The 18,224-nt window shown below is 42.5% G+C and overlaps 1 protein-coding gene and 12 non-coding genes across 13 annotated transcripts in view; all 13 read right to left on the minus strand.

The window, feature by feature from the left end:
• The window catches only part of LOC119479893 (arf-GAP with dual PH domain-containing protein 1-like), a 45,894-nt gene that overhangs the window by 7,082 nt on the left and 20,588 nt on the right, over positions 1 to 18,224 (minus strand). Inside the window, exons 4-10 of the mRNA XM_037755868.1 lie at positions 15,732 to 15,814; positions 11,218 to 11,330; positions 10,971 to 11,117; positions 8,082 to 8,165; positions 7,797 to 7,859; positions 7,077 to 7,148; positions 6,748 to 6,976 (exon numbers count right to left, since the gene is read on the minus strand). Coding sequence (XP_037611796.1) covers positions 6,748 to 6,976; positions 7,077 to 7,148; positions 7,797 to 7,859; positions 8,082 to 8,165; positions 10,971 to 11,117; positions 11,218 to 11,330; positions 15,732 to 15,814 — 791 coding nt within the window. The remainder of the gene's footprint in view (positions 1 to 6,747; positions 6,977 to 7,076; positions 7,149 to 7,796; positions 7,860 to 8,081; positions 8,166 to 10,970; positions 11,118 to 11,217; positions 11,331 to 15,731; positions 15,815 to 18,224) is intronic.
• Positions 81 to 152, minus strand: trnam-cau. Its single transcript has one exon. It is a non-coding gene; the product is annotated as a tRNA-Met (tRNA).
• On the minus strand, positions 159 to 231 carry trnar-ccu. The gene has a single exon. It is a non-coding gene; the product is annotated as a tRNA-Arg (tRNA).
• Positions 672 to 744, minus strand: trnar-ccu. The gene has a single exon. It is a non-coding gene; the product is annotated as a tRNA-Arg (tRNA).
• trnar-ccu lies at positions 1,402 to 1,474 on the minus strand. Its single transcript has one exon. It is a non-coding gene; the product is annotated as a tRNA-Arg (tRNA).
• On the minus strand, positions 1,915 to 1,987 carry trnar-ccu. The gene has a single exon. It is a non-coding gene; the product is annotated as a tRNA-Arg (tRNA).
• trnar-ccu lies at positions 2,316 to 2,388 on the minus strand. Its single transcript has one exon. It is a non-coding gene; the product is annotated as a tRNA-Arg (tRNA).
• Positions 2,567 to 2,638, minus strand: trnam-cau. The gene has a single exon. It is a non-coding gene; the product is annotated as a tRNA-Met (tRNA).
• On the minus strand, positions 2,645 to 2,717 carry trnar-ccu. Its single transcript has one exon. It is a non-coding gene; the product is annotated as a tRNA-Arg (tRNA).
• Positions 5,508 to 5,579, minus strand: trnam-cau. Its single transcript has one exon. It is a non-coding gene; the product is annotated as a tRNA-Met (tRNA).
• trnar-ccu lies at positions 5,586 to 5,658 on the minus strand. The gene has a single exon. It is a non-coding gene; the product is annotated as a tRNA-Arg (tRNA).
• Positions 5,969 to 6,040, minus strand: trnam-cau. Its single transcript has one exon. It is a non-coding gene; the product is annotated as a tRNA-Met (tRNA).
• trnar-ccu lies at positions 6,047 to 6,119 on the minus strand. The gene has a single exon. It is a non-coding gene; the product is annotated as a tRNA-Arg (tRNA).

The raw sequence follows: 18,224 nt of genomic DNA on the forward strand, positions 1-18,224 counted from the left end.
TCCATCTGTACACATACATGTGTACAAATGTTTTTCATTCAGAAAGCAGTGGAAGAGCCCGTGAGACATTAAAACACCATTAGCAGAGGATGGTTTCGATCCATCGACCTCTGGGTTATGGGCCCAGCACGCTTCCGCTGCGCCACTCTGCTGTCAATCACCCCAGATGGGACTCGAACCCACAATCCCTGGCTTAGGAGGCCAGTGCCTTATCCATTAGGCCACTGGGGCTTTACATCACACCACTTCACCAGGGCGCCACACGCTAAAGTCTAATGATGCAGTGAAGCGTCAACCAATCCTATCTTTTTGTTTCACCCTTTTCCATTCCATCTAAAAAAACGCTGTCAGACAGTAATAATACCACTTTTTGCGAGCGATACAACCACATTTTCATGCTGGTATATCACTGTTTCATCTCATTTCAAATGAAGTACTAACTCTGTGATATAGGTCCCAGGGTGAGGATCATTAACTCTTGTTGGATTAAGCTGTTGACCCTTTCAGAGTGACTACAAATGTGGCTTTACCCATGTCAATACGTCAGTCAGAACGCAGTGGAAGAGACCGCCCAACTGCCAGTAAAACACTGTTAGCAGAGGATAGTTTCGATCCATCGACCTCTGGGTTATGGGCCCAGCACGCTTCCGCTGCGCCACTCTGCTGTCAATCACCCCAGATGGGACTCGAACCCACAATCCCTGGCTTAGGAGGCCAGTGCCTTATCCATTAGGCCACTGGGGCTTGACATCCCTCAAGTTCACCAAGGCGTGACGCGCTAAAGTCCAATGACGTGGTGAAGAGTCAACCAATCATATGTTTTTATTTGACCAGGTTCGGTTCCATCTAAAAAAAAAAATGCCGTCAGTCAGTTTTCAGTGCTATTTAACGTCATAATACGTTAAGGAGCACTTGAGCCACACTTCAACAGTGACTCGCCGACAATGTCGCTGGCCACGCTTTGCCGTTTTGTTGCCCATAATGTGAACACAGCATTAAAGGATGGTTTCCTTACATCGCGCACTAGGTTATGGGTATGGGTATGCTTCCGCTGGCCCACGCTGCTGTCAATCACCCCAGATGGGACTCGGATCCACAATCCCTGGCTTAGGAGGCCAGTGCCTTATCCATTGGGCCACTGGGGCTATACGCACCACAAGTTCACCAAGGGTGGAACCGCATAAAGTCCAATGACGCGGTGACGCATCAACCACTCATATGATTTTGTTTCACTCTGTTCCACTCCATCTGTACACATACATGTGTACAAATGTTTTTCATTCAGAAAGCAGTGGAAGAGCCCGTGAGACATTAAAACACCATTAGCAGAGGATGGTTTCGATCCATCGACCTCTGGGTTATGGGCCCAGCACGCTTCAGCTGCGCCACTCTGCTGTCAATCACCCCAGATGGGACTCGAACCCACAATCCCTGGCTTAGGAGGCCAGTGCCTTATCCATTAGGCCACTGGGGCTTTACATCACACCACTTCACCAGGGCGCCACACGCTAAAGTCTAATGATGCAGTGAAGCGTCAACCAATCCTATCTTTTTGTTTCACCCTTTTCCATTCCATCTAAAAAAACGCTGTCAGACAGTAATAATACCACTTTTTGCGAGCGATACAACCACATTTTCATGCTGGTATATCACTGTTTCATCTCATTTCAAATGAAGTACTAACTCTGTGATATAGGTCCCAGGGTGAGGATCATTAACTCTTGTTGGATTAAGCTGTTGACCCTTTCAGAGTGACTACAAATGTGGCTTTACCCATGTCAATACGTCAGTCAGAACGCAGTGGAAGAGACCACCCAACTGCCAGTAAAACACTGTTAGCAGAGGATAGTTTCGATCCATCGACCTCTGGGTTATGGGCCCAGCACGCTTCCGCTGCGCCACTCTGCTGTCAATCACCCCAGATGGGACTCGAACCCACAATCCCTGGCTTAGGAGGCCAGTGCCTTATCCATTAGGCCACTGGGGCTTGACATCCCTCAAGTTCACCAAGGCGTGACGCACTAAAGTCCAATGACGTGGTGAAGAGTCAACCAATCATATGTTTTTGTGTGACCAGGTTCGGTTCCATCTAAAAAAAAAAATGCCGTCAGTCAGTTTTCAGTGCTATTTAACGTCATAATACGTTAAGGAGCACTTGAGCCGCACTTCAACAGTGACTCGCCAACAATGTCGCTGGCCACGCTTTGCCGTTTTGTTGCCCATAATGTGAACACAGCATTAAAGGATGGTTTCCTTACATCGCGCACTAGGTTATGGGTATGGGTATGCTTCCGCTGGCCCACGCTGCTGTCAATCACCCCAGATGGGACTCAAACCCACAATCCCTGGCTTAGGAAGCCAGTGCCTTATCCATTGGGCCACTGGGGCTATACGCACCACAAGTTCACCAGGGGCGGAACCGCATAAAGTCCAATGACGCGGTGACGCATCAACCACTCATATGATTTTGTTTCACTCTGTTCCATTCCATCTGTACACATACATGTGTACAAATGTTTTTCATTCAGAAAGCAGTGGAAGAGCCCGTGAGACATTAAAACACCATTAGCAGAGGATGGTTTCGATCCATCGACCTCTGGGTTATGGGCCCAGCACGCTTCCGCTGCGCCACTCTGCTGTCAATCACCCCAGATGGGACTCGAACCCACAATCCCTGGCTTAGGAGGCCAGTGCCTTATCCATTAGGCCACTGGGGCTTGACATCCCTCAAGTTCACCAAGGCGTGACACATTAAAGACCATGGACGCAGTGAAGCGTCAACCAATCATATGTTTTTGTTTCACCCTGTACTGTTCCATCTAAAAAAAATGCTGTCAGCCAGTTCCCAGTGCTATTTAATAACATAATATATCAACGAGCGCTTGAGCAATACTTCAACAGCCAACAATGTCGCTGGCCACGCTTCGCCGTTTTGTTGCTCATAGTGTGAACACAGCATTAGAATATGGACAGTAAACCCCAGGAACATGATTCGCCTCGATAATATCACTTTTTGATGGTGATATAACCACATTTCCATGCTGGTATATCACTGTTTAATCTCATTTCACAAAGTACTCACTCTTTGATACAGGTCCCAGGGTGAGGATCATTAACTCTTGTCGGATTCTGCTGTTGATCCTTTCAGAGTGACCACAAATGTGGTATATGTGTACAAATGTTTTTCAGTCAGAAAGCAGTGGAAGAGCCTGTGAGACATTAAAACACTGTTAGCAGAGGATGGTTTCGATCCATCGACCTCTGGGTTATGGGCCCAGCAAGCTTCCGCTGCACCACTCTGCTGTCAATCACCCCAGATGGGACTCAAATCCACAATCCCTGGTTTAGGAGGCCAGTAACTCATCGATTAGGCCACTGGGGCTTCACATCCCACAAGTTCACCAAGGCGTGACGCACTAAAGACCATGGACACAGTGAAGAGTCAACCAATCATGTTTTTGTTTGACCAGGTTTGGTTCCATCTAAGAAAAATAAAAAATGTCGTCAGTCCGTTCTCAGTGCTAATTAACGACATAATACGTTCACGAGCACTTGAGCAACACTTGAACAGTGACTCGCCAACAATGTCGCTGGCCACACATTTCCGTTTTGTTGCCCATAATGTGAACACAGCATTAAGGGATGGTGTCGATCCATCGCGCAATGGGTTATGGGTATGGGTATGCTTCCGCTGGACCACTCTGCTGTCAATCAGCCCAGATGGGACTCAAACCCACAATCCCTGGCTTAGAAGGCCAGTGCCTTAGCCATTAGGCCACTGGGGATTTACATTCCACCAGTTCACCAGGGCGCCACACGCTAAAGTCAAATGATGCAGTGAAGCATCAACCAATCAAATGTTTTTGTTTCACCCTGTACTGTTCCATCTAAAAAAATGCCGGTAGCCAGTACGTCAACGAGCGCTTGAGCAATACTGCAACAGCGACTCGCCAAGAATGTCGCTGGCCACGCATCGCCGTTTTGTTGCTCATAGTGTGAACACGGCATTAGAATTTTTCAATTCAATTCAATTCAATTCAATTCAATTCAATTTATTTTTGTATAGCGTCAAATCACAACAGAAGTTATCTCAAGACATATATGGACAGTAAACCCCAGAAACATGATTCGCCTCAATAATATCACTTTTTGATGGTGATATAACCACATTTCCATGCTGGTATACCACTGTTTCATCTAATTTCATATTAAGCACTCACTTTGTGATACAGGTCCCAGGGAGAGGATCATTAACTCTTGTTGGATTAAGCTGTTGACCCTTTCAGTGTGACTACAAATGTGGTACATGTGTACAAATGTTTTTCAGTCAGAAAGCAGTGGAAGAGCCTGTGAGACATTAAAACACTGTTAGCAGAGGATGGTTTCGATCCATCGACCTCTGGGTTATGGGCCCAGCAAGCTTCCGCTGCACCACTCTGCTGTCAATCACCCCAGATGGGACTCAAATCCACAATCCCTGGTTTAGGAGGCCAGTAACTCATCGATTAGGCCACTGGGGCTTCACATCCCACAAGTTCACCAAGGCGTGACGCACTAAAGACCATGGACACAGTGAAGAGTCAACCAATCATGTTTTTGTTTGACCAGGTTTGGTTCCATCTAAGAAAAATAAAAAATGTCGTCAGTCCGTTCTCAGTGCTAATTAACGACATAATACGTTCACGAGCACTTGAGCAACACTTGAACAGTGACTCGCCAACAATGTCGCTGGCCACACATTTCCGTTTTGTTGCCCATAATGTGAACACAGCATTAAGGGATGGTGTCGATCCATCGCGCAATGGGTTATGGGTATGGGTATGCTTCCGCTGGACCACTCTGCTGTCAATCAGCCCAGATGGGACTCAAACCCACAATCCCTGGCTTAGAAGGCCAGTGCCTTAGCCATTAGGCCACTGGGGATTTACATTCCACCAGTTCACCAGGGCGCCACACGCTAAAGTCAAATGATGCAGTGAAGCGTCAACCAATCAAATGTTTTTGTTTCACCCTGTACTGTTCCATCTAAAAAAATGCCGGTAGCCAGTACGTCAACGAGCGCTTGAGCAATACTGCAACAGCGACTCGCCAAGAATGTCGCTGGCCACGCATCGCCGTTTTGTTGCTCATAGTGTGAACACGGCATTAGAATTTTTCAATTCAATTCAATTCAATTCAATTCAATTCAATTTATTTTTGTATAGCGTCAAATCACAACAGAAGTCATCTCAAGACATATATGGACAGTAAACCCCAGGAACATGATTCGCCTCAATAATATCACTTTTTGATGGTGATATAACCACATTTCCATGCTGGTATACCACTGTTTCATCTAATTTCATATTAAGCACTCACTTTGTGATACAGGTCCCAGGGAGAGGATCATTAACTCTTGTTGGATTAAGCTGTTGACCCTTTCAGTGTGACTACAAATGTGGTACATGTGTACAAATGTTTTTCATTCAGAAAGCAGTGGAAGAGCCCGTGAGACATTAAAACACCATTAGCAGAGGATGGTTTCGATCCATCGACCTCTGGGTTATGGGCCCAGCACGCTTCCGCTGCGCCACTCTGCTGTCAATCACCCCAGATGGGACTCGAACCCACAATCCCTGGCTTAGGAGGCCAGTGCCTTATCCATTAGGCCACTGGGGCTTTACATCCACCAGTTCACCAGGGCGCCACACGCTAAAGTCAATTGATGCAGTGAAGCTTCAACCAATCCTATCTTTTTGTTTCACCCTGTTCCATTCCATCTAAAAAAAGCAATGTCAGCCAGTTCCCAGTGCTATTTAATGGCATAATACTTCAATGAGCACTTGATTGACACAGGGTGAGGATCATTAACTCTTGTTGGGTTAAGCTGTTGACCCTTTCAGAGTGACTACAAATGTGGCTTTACCCACGTCAATGTGTCAGTGAGAAAGCAGTGGAAGAGACCACCCAACTGCCAGTAAAACACAGTTAGCAGAGGATGGTTTCGATCCATCGACCTCTGGGTTATGGGCCCAGCACGCTTCCGCTGCGCCACTCTGCTGTCAATCACCCCAGATGGGACTCGAACCCACAATCCCTGGCTTAGGAGGCCAGTGCCTTATCCATTAGGCCACTGGGGCTTGACATCCTTCAAATTGTCCAGTTCTGTACACATACAGCGAGTTCCACTATAAAGCAACACTATAGAAAGCACAGTGTGTGGTTTGAATAACAAAACAATGGCCCCTGATGCTACTGAAGCAGCAACAGAGAGAAAAAAAGAGAAACAGAAAGAGGAGGGGGGGAGACACATGGAGACAAAGCCCTGACAGAATAGAAAACTAGAGACAAAAACTGTGACATTGTGTCAAAATGAAAAACATTTCTCATAAGCCCCAGACATTCCCGGGCTAAACGTCACGGCTCGACAGACAAGGCAAGTGCATGGGTGGATGGATGGTGGTTAGCTCAGACATGTGTGTGATAACAGCAGGAATGAGAGGAGCGATTACAGCAGAGATTACAGCCTAAAAATACAAAAAAATACTTTAAAAAAGAGCGTTGGTGGCGTCTCTGTTGCTTGGTTTATGTCATGTACGTTACAAGATACAAACCAAGCGAGTCCCAATCTTAAAAACATTGCTTCACAGTGCTACTGGAAAAAACTCCACAGGGTACCTTTAAACATCGAAACATAAAAACTAGAAAAAGGGTTCCCTTACTGCAAATAAATCCTTTCAGTATTCAAACGTTTGGAATTTTACACACCTGCATATTCCTGCGGCCTCATTGGTCGATTGATGACCCTCTGGAAGGCAGATATCCAATCCCGTTGCTCGGCCTCGGTCTCGCATGCAAACAGGAACTTCCTGTCCGGCGTGACGATGGTGATGCCGTTGTTCCAGTGGTAGCCCTGTGTGGAGGAGGGCAAGCCGGACAGGACGGTGTAGCTGTTCTCCTTGCTGCCGATGAAGACCTCACCGCGGGCGTAGGCATCCTGGGAGAGAGACAGACAGACAGAGAGGAAGTCCTGTGAACAAGCTAAGTGATCAGTCAGAACCAAAGGAAAGATAATGAGGGCGTTGGTCTCTTCTTACCAGAGGGTCTTTGAAATACATGAGTCTCCTGTCATCCATAGTAAACCACCTCTTCTTGAAGCCCTCTGTGTGCTGTGGCAGAGAAAGAGAGAAGAGGACTCTGAGGAACAGGATTTCTTTCACAGATTATCTGTCTCATGCACTACTGTCAGGATATGGTGACCATTTTATAAAAATAACTTTTGTGCTAATGTATTGAGGGAGTGCAAGTAGACATTGCATCATTTGAAGTTGTCATAAGGCAAAAAAGTTGAAAACCATTATACTATTCGTGACCTGCAGACACTTTGGTCGGATTTGGGCAAATGTAACTGCTGGTTTGACTTTAGAGGGGTGGTAGGATCAAGTGAGTATAACCACAGTACTAGAGATGCGCCGATCTGATACTCAGTTATCGGTCACTAAATTGGATATCGGAGGAAAAAAAGTATAATCCGATCCGACCCATTTCTGTCACATACGCTCTTCTATGTCGGCATCTGTGGAGCTCATGTTAATGACTTTATATACTGTTGGTTAGTTTAGTCTATAATAATACGTCAGCATTTATGAGTTCATTATATTTTGTATTAATAAACTGAATTTGTGAATTTATTAAACTTAGTTGTTTAAGAGAGGATAAAAAGACGGTATCGGATTGGTATCGGTAGCGGCAGATACTCAAGGTTGCAGTATCGGACATTAAAAAGTGGTATCGAGCCATCTCCACCCAGTACAAACCTTTGGACCTGTTTTCTCCATAAAGCCTTCCTTCATGAAGTTCCGGGTCAGTTTGGGCACCAGCTGGAGGCGAAAACAAGAGAATCACATGAAATAAAAGCATGCATGTAATAGTAAAAAGAACACTTGTTATTCAAAGGTCAAACCATGAAAATCCTCTATCTGATAGTGACTGAATTATACGTAATGTTCCGTGAGGTTCCATTCTTGGTTTAGGAACGCTTCGTGATCAAACACCTTTGACAATTCTCCATAAAAAAATAAGTTGTGTGATTAAATCCTCACCTCCTCGTCACTTGCTCCAGGGAAGGCCACCTGTAAGTAGTGGAACCTGGCCGCCCTGATAGCGTTGAACCAGTCGACCATCTCCTGTGAAATGCAAACACCGTCAGTTGCACCATATCCTGCTGGGATTCACACAGTATCTTTTCACAGCATGCATTTTGGGCTCAGAGTGAGTTTTTCTTTTTTTTCTCCGATGCCAGTGAAGGCATCAGCAAGGTGTAGTCAAAAGGTGTCTGTGCTGTGTGGATGCTGCAGTGCTGTCGATAACTCCACCACAGAACAAGAGTGGCTGTGACACTGAATGAACCCAATGAACTCTTTTTCTGTCACAGCCTTCAGTAGCACGACTCAGCCAGCAGAGGGAGCAGCGCTACTTCAGTCTCAGGCTCCACTCAGTCTCAATGGCTATTCATATCTGTCCATCTTCTGTCTAATAGTCTGCTTTTTCATTAACTCTCTCTCTCTCTCTGGAGAGACAGAGGTCACACACACACACACACACACACACACACACACACACACACACATATATATATATATATATACTGTATATACATATAGAGTTTGTAGAGTTTATAAAATCGACACAAATATGCAACAATTTCTCAAAAAACTAAATAAACGAGTGGGTGTATTGTCTCTATTCCTCTAAATCATTAGTACTAAATTACATCGTTCTTTCCAGGAAACTTCCCATTAAATTATATGGAAATCATGGGACCCATATAATAAAGTGCTACCATACCATTTACAAAACATTTCCGAAAGGTTTGCTGTTGACCCTACAAACTAAATAATGTAAAATACTTTAACCACTACTTTATTGTAGATAAAACAAATGATAAAAGATGCATTTATCTGTATTTCAGTCAGTCTATTCATGTGGAACGGATTAAAATGTGAATATGTACAGCGCTGACATTTGGCGTCTAGGCTCTGAACTCATCGCTCCCCACGAGGAAGCACCAAGCTGAGCGCAGCATGGAGTGGGGAGTGACGATAATACCCCCCTACAGGTGGATGCTGGGGCGAATGTGGGGCCTTTCCATGATTTAAATTCAAATCCATTTAAGAAAAGAAAAGCCCCAAAATAATAAAACAAAACTTGCAAAAACAACATATTTCACATTAGACATACAGTGCAGTCTGTATGTTGTAGGACTGTGACACATTTGCAATTGTGTTGATTTTGTTCTTTGAAATAATGAAACAATTCCTATATAAGGTTAAAGGTGCTAAATGCGAGATTGGGAACATTTCTATTGCCTCTGCACGGCTCTCAACATGGCGACGGCTGAGCCGGTAGCTCGCAGCTAATGGTGCTAAGAGTGAAAACAATGGCAACAGTGCTGATAGAGCTAACAGTGTTAACCTGAGGGGGAACCGGAGGGTGGGTGCTAAGCTTCCACAATGGCGCCATCGGCCAGTAAGGCGTTGTCAGATGTAACCGCCGTATGAGAGCAGTGCAGAGCGGCGGCCATGAGCTAGCCAGTTGGGCACGCTCATATACACTAACATGCACTAAAAGCACAGGCGGCCAGCCCGGCTATGTAAACAAAGCACAGAGAAGTTGGATTACAACACACACAGAGGGAGTGCGACTTCATTCTCTGCTCAGGTAGCCTTTACTCCTCTATATTCTTACACTGCTACTAGTTGTTTGCTGCTGTATGAATGCTCTGGATATCATATAGAGCAGTCATTCCCAAAGACTGTGTCTGGACCCACAGGTGTGTCGCAGGAGATTTTATTAGGGTGGCCAAATAAATTTGCAGAATTTCTTCCATAGTCTATTAGATTTATATCTGCAGTACACCTTTGAGCCACATGAGGGAGCCTGAATGTCCGTATTGTTCTGATAATTGTTGCCTACTTATAACATTGAATCTAATATGAAAGGCTCTGGTTGTTTTACTGATGAGAGGAAAAAAAACGAGAGCCTGTTAACTTGCATAAATGCATTCTCATTTATAGTATTAATTATTAATATTTATATTTAATATATAATATAATATAATATAATGTAATATATAATATTTTTTATTAATTAATTATCTAGTTTTCAATAACACTCATAAAATAAAGCTGTGATTTATCAAACGTATATCTCTTCGAAACGCAAACAACTGAACAAATAAAGAAAAAAGAAACACATTTTTCACCGCTGTAACTCTCGTTGTAGTGAAATTGACTAAACACTTTTAAGCCAACAATATCAGGTACCAAATGTTTATTTATATAATAATAAATACAGTTATTCATGAATATAAAACAATACATTTTTGTCTTAAAACCATTGTGGTGTCTGATGTGTGTTGCGGTTTACGGGGCTAGGGTTAGGGTTCTGGTTGGTTGAACCCTAGGGCTGGCCTCGGTAAAAATGGTCAGGAATGTTCATTTCCACACAAATTCGCTCTTTGCGATTGACATTTTTAAAAAGTGGTTCCCCAGAAAAAACGTTTCAAAAACACTGGTATAGAGCATCTTTAAAGTGCTGACTTTCAGCTGTTTGAGGTCACTCACGTCCATACTGGTTGTACACTGGAGCAGTCGCAGCCCTTTTTTTCCATAGCCCTCCAATTTTTTAAACAGTAAGTCAATTCCTACTCTTTTCCCTGAATGTAAATGTAGACACCTTTGAAATAAAGCCAAAAGTCAGCACTTCACCCTCGTAGTCATTGTCTCAGAGCCAAAACAACACAAACTGTGTCACTATCTGACTGCACTGGAGCTACTGAAGCCACTGATACTACAAATGGACAGATACAGAGAAAAAAAAGCCAAAAGGAGATGAATTATTAAGGGACATTTCCAAGTCCGAGTGCATTTAGTAAAGCAGACAGCATGCATATTATACTACTGACCCTGTATTAGTGTTAGACGGTGTACCTTAGCATCGCTGTGGTAGACGAAGATGTTCCTTGTGCTGTTGTCTTTCAGGTAGGTGATCTGCAGGCCGCAGGGGTTGCCGATCTTGGCCGGTTGGAAGGTGGCATTGAGGGTCTCGATTTTCATCACCGCTTTGGGATCCCTGGCCTTGGTGGAGGAGGGCGTGAACAACAAATAGTGAAAGTCTCATATTCCTGAGTGTTGTTATAAACACCTTTTTAAAAATCAGCTGCATCATCTCGCTTACATCCTGCTTGTTGAAGTATTTCAGCGCCCCCTCCCTCTCAGACAGGATGAACTTTCGGCTGAGAAACTGACCGTTGTCTCTTCCTCGTTTCCATAGAAACCCCTCTCGGTACCCTGGGCAGAGAGAGAGAGAGAGAGAGAGAGAAAAAGAAGTGTTTGAGGTTGGGAGGCTGTTATCAAAAACCCATCGGAGCAGATGAGAGATTAAACAGAGGAGGCATTTATAATGGTAATGGTGAGATGTTGTAACTGGTTTGTGGTAAGATGATACATGAGTTAAACAGAAATCAAAGATCGTTTGAAATCGCATTTAGAAGACGGAGGAAGACAAAGGAGACGGAGAGACAGAAAACATCCAAGAGGCAAACAGACAGACAGACTGGGAAGGATTTAGCAGGAAATGCAGCATGAAACGACACACAGAGAGATATGATTGTCTCTAAAAAGCCCAAAGAACATCCATTTCCATGTTAATGATATGCTGTTCTATTTATAGCCTGTAATGCTGTCTATTTTTGGTAAAAAACAAAAAGCTCTGCCTACACAGCCTCCTTTTCTTGTCTTTTCTTTTCTATTTTGGTCACGCTGTGACGTGTTTTCTTTCTAATCTGGATCTATTTCTGTGCCTTAATGGGTGGAAGATGTCTAAGCATAATCAGGTGACTCATTTACATTTCAGCCGTTTGACTCATGATGTTATCCAGAGTGTTTTATAATGAGCACCAATTGTAGAATAAAGTTGCGCTGAAAATAACAAGAATGGGATGAAAGAGGAGTTCATTTGCCCTGAATGATTACGTAGAAAAGTACAGGATAAAAGAAATTACATGATAAGTTTAGAAGAAAGATTTCTCATCTAACTAAAATGGAAGGAGTCTCTGTCTGTCTGTCCTTCAATTATCTTGACAACGTTCATCCGATCGACTTCACACATAGCGGGTGTGTTGCTGAGGACCTCAAGGAAGTGCAGAGTCGCTTTGGCAATATTGTCCTTGTTATATTCATGCCAATAAAGCATAATGAATTAAATTGAATTGTCCAGTGTGAGCTCTTGATGTCTACAGGACATATTTAATACTAGTGCGTTATGTGCCCACTGTGTAGAGTATTGAAGGATTCCTAGTGGAGAGCTGCTTCTGGAACGCTTCTGAAACGCATTGTGGCATGTCGCAAACATTGTTTAGAGCAGCCGGAACGCTATCTTCTTGACCAATCAGAGTCGGTTCTTCTTCTTCTTTTTTGTGTTTATTGGCAGATCGCATTCGCAAAGCCAATTTTAAAGGCGCATACCAACCGCCACCTACTCTGTCGGAGTGTGTAGTCTGTGAGTGAAGGCCTTTAAACACTGAGGCATTTTTTCTGTGCGATTCATTTGCATATATTCCATATATTTTTCCGAACTGTTGTTTTTGTCATGAGTTCTTTCACACAGAATGCAAATATTAAAAGCATAGTCAATTTTTCTTAGCTTTTACGCCGCGAATAAATGCACCAACCAATCAGGTTGTGCGGAACGGATATATTCAATATGTACACTATAGTAAACAACAACACGGAGGCTCTGTAGTCCGAACCAAGAAGGCAAACTTTATTACTCCTTTGAACCTTTACAAAGGCAGCGCAGACCAGACCCACTCCTTCTGTTCTTACCTTTCACAATAAAAGCCCCTTAGACATATACACTGCATAACTGTTTACCAGAGGCAAATTCACTCAGAGCATTTCGCTAAAAGGAAACCAAAAATAGCTTACAGTAGTTTAGGCTATATGTACAACACTTCACCTCAGACAGACTGCCAGACGCTGCTCTGGGTCAATAGCACACCGGTAGTTGGTCCTCTGCCTGCGCAAATCTGTTCAAACCTTTTATTGAAAAAGTGTCGCAACTGTCACAAATTTGCATCACTGCTGGTATGAATAGTTTCCCCGTCGACGTTTGCGTGAGCTTTTGCACCCCAAATGCCGCATATATACTCTCGCATTGCTATGGAACGCAACTATGTCATGGCACGTGTATTGCTCAGGAAGCGCAGTGTCAAGTCAAGTGTGAAGTTGTTTGGATGGGCAGTTCTTGAGAAAGCTGCAAGCAGCAATACCGGAGGTCAAGCAATCGGCACGTTCTGAACAGGCATGTTTTAAAACGTGCGCTGCACTAGTGTGTATAAAAAGAGGAAGGAATGGATAAAGGGGATATCAATTAAAACCAAAATACAATACTTTCAGTATCATAATCTAATCCTTCACACACAATTCCTTTACTCTATTGCTCTCTTTTACATTCTCCTTATTAAATGCCCACCATTGATTAGCTCTCTCATGTCTTCTCGTCCATTGGACTTAATCAGCTCCATCTTTGTGTGCGTACGTGCGTGTGTGTGTGTGTGTCTTTGCGGCTGTGACTTTCTGACATGAAACATTCACCTACACTGGCATTACCTCATTGATCAATAGCCCTCCTTGTCCCCACCCTCGCCTCCTTCCCTCACACTCTTTTTCTTCTCTACTATCCTTTGCATACCAGATCAATATTAACATTGGCCGCTGTGGAGGCCAGGTTACTGCCTCAGCCATAGTCAACCTCTGCCACCCACACACACACACACACACACACTCACACACAGATGTCATGCACCACACAATGAGTGATGAAGAAAGCATGAATGCACAAATAGAAATGACAGAATGACTCATATTATTACACTCTGTCTGCATTCGTGTGTGTGTGTGTGTGTAACAATAAACGAATGAGGTCACTGCAAGCCAATCAGTAAGCTCCATCTACAACAAGCGTGAAATGTATACTAGGTGACACACACACATCCACCCCACACACAAATGCTGCACACAACCAACCAAACACGCACATTGTTTTAATGGCACCTCTATTCATCGGCAGTGGCAATTACAGTGTCACCGCTTGAATACAACGGTGGCGCTTTAAACTGCAAACATACCCGCAACCACTTAGGAGACGAAGGATGAAAATGAATGTTTGAAAGTCGGCGATGGATGTTTCAGGATAATTGAATTCCTGCTACCGGCGTCCACTGGGAGATGTTTGTCCGAGGGGTTTTCAAGGTTCTGCTTATCGAAGGGTAAACAAGGCAAGATTGGCAACAAACAACATGCCGGACATTTTTGCTTCTTTTTAAAAAAATATATATATATATGAGTGTGTTTGTGCATGCATGAATCTGTGCGCGTGTTTATGTTCTTTCTATACTTTTAACTGGGCGAACGCATCTACTGCTACGAAAACATTTTTTTCACAATTGCAGCTTGCGACATTAGAAGACACTGGCGATAACAGCCATTCAACTGTCAAGCTCATTTTAAGCAAACTTTTGAAATGAGCGAATTAACCGCAGCTACAGTGTAGTTTGGTTGGCGCTATAGGCTACACATGGCTGTAATCCCACCGGTAACCGGAGTAGAAGAAGTAGAGGTTGCGAACCAGAAACAAAAAAAGTCGGCCATCTAACCATCTACGAGAGAAAAATGGAGAGAGGTTTTCAAGAATTTGTTGGGCAAAAAATTGGGCAAATGTGAATTGTTCTTTCATGTCAGATAGTATTGGTCATGTTTCATGTTGTCTGGAGACAAAGACAAGCATCACACGTTATAGGAATATCCAAGAAGACGCCGACAGCCTAATCAGCTGATCAGTCATGTGAGTTAAATGTTTGCTACATCAGAATATATTCGGCAAAGGCGTTTCCACATCCCGTTTGCACTTCAACTCTTTTTCGACGTAGGCAAAAACCACCTCAAGCGAGCGTAAAATCGTTTTTCTCGCAGGAAATTGTATTGAATTTTGGCGTTTCCATACATCTTTTCTGATGCGATACTTCAAAATGCGCATACAAATATGTGAACGGAGACACAGCTAATGACATGCAGCAACAACACATGTAACAATATCTCCATTAGGTGTTATTTGGTGTCTTTGTATTCAGAAAAATGTGGACGAATATTAGATATTGCACTATATTTACAGGCCAATTACAGAAAATCATGAAATGACAACACCGCAGCGTTTCAGCCGTAATAAGGTTAGATGAAGAGATGATGAAAGGGCATTTTGCTGGTATTAACTCTTAAGGTTAGCTAAGCGCAGAGGCGTTTCTGAGGTTTTCTCTGAATGCTGAGCCATGACATTTTAACATTTTTCTTTGAAAGCTGCATTTGACATTTTGGGAAATAGGCTCATTCGCTTTCTTTCCCAGAGTTAGATGATAAGATTGATACCACTCTCATATCTATCCAGCAAATATGAAGCTACGAAAGTTAAGAAAGCGCACAAGTGTATTTACCAAAAAATGACAAACTAGTCTTTTAATAGTGTTTTTACATAGCTGAGACCCTTTTAATGCACATGTCATCATTACATATTCAAGTTATGTGGCCATGTCTTATTTCAATCAGAGGGGACACTGAATCTGCTTCAGCTTGAAAACAAATCAGCTCTGATGAAGGTCCTCACAAGCATAATAAAACATGTCGGTGTGCACGTACCTGCAGAGTAAGGTTCCTGTTTTTCGATAAACTCAAACTCATTCCTCTCGTACTTGGCTCTGATCCACTGCTCTCTCAGCATCCTGGAGACATACAAACACACACAGTTAGCTTTCACATCAGTTACGAATTATGAGTTATGAAACCATTTCTACACAGTATTATCCTTTACTTTATTACACAAACATCATAAAACAGAAATAATATCCTATAGTTTTAAGTCAAGTGACCGACAGTAAGTAACCCAATGCCATGACGTAGCCTTATAGGAAGATAGAGGATTGCTTATAATGATGTGAGGAGCAAGCTATGTTCAACAAATTAAGATGAAAAAGGGGATTGTAACATCATCCCCTCTTGTTTGACAATGTGTAGAAAACACCAAAGTGCTCGTGTCTTTCTTTCTGTCGTCACTGATCCAACATGGTGATGTGTCCCTACAGTAGGGCTGCACAATATATTGTTGTTTTTTTAATCTCCATCGCAATGTCAACTTGCACTTGACTGCACTTTAAAATGTACCTATCATTGATTTTTTTGTTATTGGTGCCTTTTGTGTTCAGTTCAGTGTTCAATTTGTTCAATAAAAGAATATTGGATATCATTTCCTTTCATTTTTTTAATTCAACAAGCAATTTGCTGTATTTTAGCAGTATACTTAAAGCAGCAGAAAGGCAGAACTGAGTACACTTTAATATCTGTTCAGTTATCGCAAGTAATATCGTCATGGCAATATTCAACAACTAGGGATTCACCGATACCGATATCGGATATCGGGCGATACTGACTCAAATAGCTGGATCGGGTATCGGTGACAATGGGGCTGATCTATTCAGTTCAATTCTATGTTTATATACTATATACATTATATACTGGGATTTTAATTCCTGTTTAAGTTGTGACCAATTTGTTGCTGCATTAAAAACACTCAAATTGTAATTCCTCTTCATTTTGAAAAATTTTTACCAAGTTGCTGGTGTTATTATTTTAATGATAAATAACAATCAAGTAAATTTATATCTCTGTATTTATTTTTTTACATTTTGTTTTACAAAGTTAGGAAAGCAATGTTTAAGTCAAGCCTGATGTTGCCTTACACGTAAAAGAATGATCCCAGTCACTCCCTTCAAACACTGGATCGGTATCAGATCGGTACTCTGTATCGACAGATACCCAAAGCCCAGGTATCACTATCGGGACTGAAAATGTATCCCTATCAACGTTATCGCATATTGCACATGCTCCTCATATCGTGAAGCCCTATCCTATAGACATCCAAGAGTTAAGTATTACATACTCAAATGGCACTTTTAGTCAAATAGGACTAAATAGCATTTTAAGCTGTGAGTGTTATCATCTGCATTTATACCATTTGTAGAAGTAAAAATGCACCTGTGACGAGTCTCAGCTGCTGGTAGTCTACATTTACAAAACACAATTTACTGAAATTTTTGTAAGCAAATATAAAGAATGTGTGAGGATGAAATCACCCTTAATTATGTACACATAATAATATTTATTCATTTTAGGGCTGTCGATCGATTAAAATATTTAACCAAGATTAATCGCATGATTGTCCATGATTAATAAAAATAAAATGTATGTTTAAAATGTACCTTAAAGGGAGATTTGTCAAGTATTTAATACTCTTATCAACATGGGAGTGGGCAAATATGTGTGCTTCATACAAATGTATGTATATATTTATTATTGGAAATCAATTAACAACACAAAACAATGACAGATATTGTCCAGAAACTCTCACAGGTACTGCATTTAGCATAAAATATATGTTCAATACATGGCAAACTGCAGCCCAACAGGCAACAACAGCTGTCAGTGTGTCAGTGTGCTGACTTGAAATATAATATATCATATCTCTAGCTAACCTGTAGCTTCATATTACACATGCATACATATATGAGAGTGGTATTGATTATTACAATGGCAGAGCATTTCATATTTTTTTTAAATTTTTCTCTATTGTTACTTCAGGTCCTGATTAAACTGAATAATGGAATAGTCCTTGAGCTTATGTTCAACAACATGCCTTTGTTTCCACAGTTTCTACCATACAAAGAAAGCAATCTCAATTTTAGACTTAGTCTTCCTCCTCAGTGTGAGGATGGCAACAGTCAGCACATCACCATGCCAACAGTCTCTCTCATCCCGTTTCCTTCTCTACCTCTCCGTCTCCCCTTCAGGCTCCAAACAACCGTTCAGGAGGTAAAGTGTCGTACTCTTAGCGGATACCTCTTTGAATGACATCTCCTAGTGACACTGGACTGGAACTAAAGCCTGCGGTCCTCAGGGGAGCAGAGTGAGTGAACACAAACAGACACCGTGGCGCAGACACTGAGGAAGACACTTCTCTTTCATCTGAGCCTCCTCTCACTCTACCTGTCTTAGCTCGGTTTCTGTCTATTTTAATCAAACCCTGTTGGAGGGAGGCAGAGAGAGATGGATGGACAAGGCTATAATGTCCAAGAAAAT

Source organism: Sebastes umbrosus, chromosome 20 (assembly GCF_015220745.1).
Source record: "Sebastes umbrosus isolate fSebUmb1 chromosome 20, fSebUmb1.pri, whole genome shotgun sequence".
Taxonomy (NCBI): domain Eukaryota; kingdom Metazoa; phylum Chordata; class Actinopteri; order Perciformes; family Sebastidae; genus Sebastes; species Sebastes umbrosus.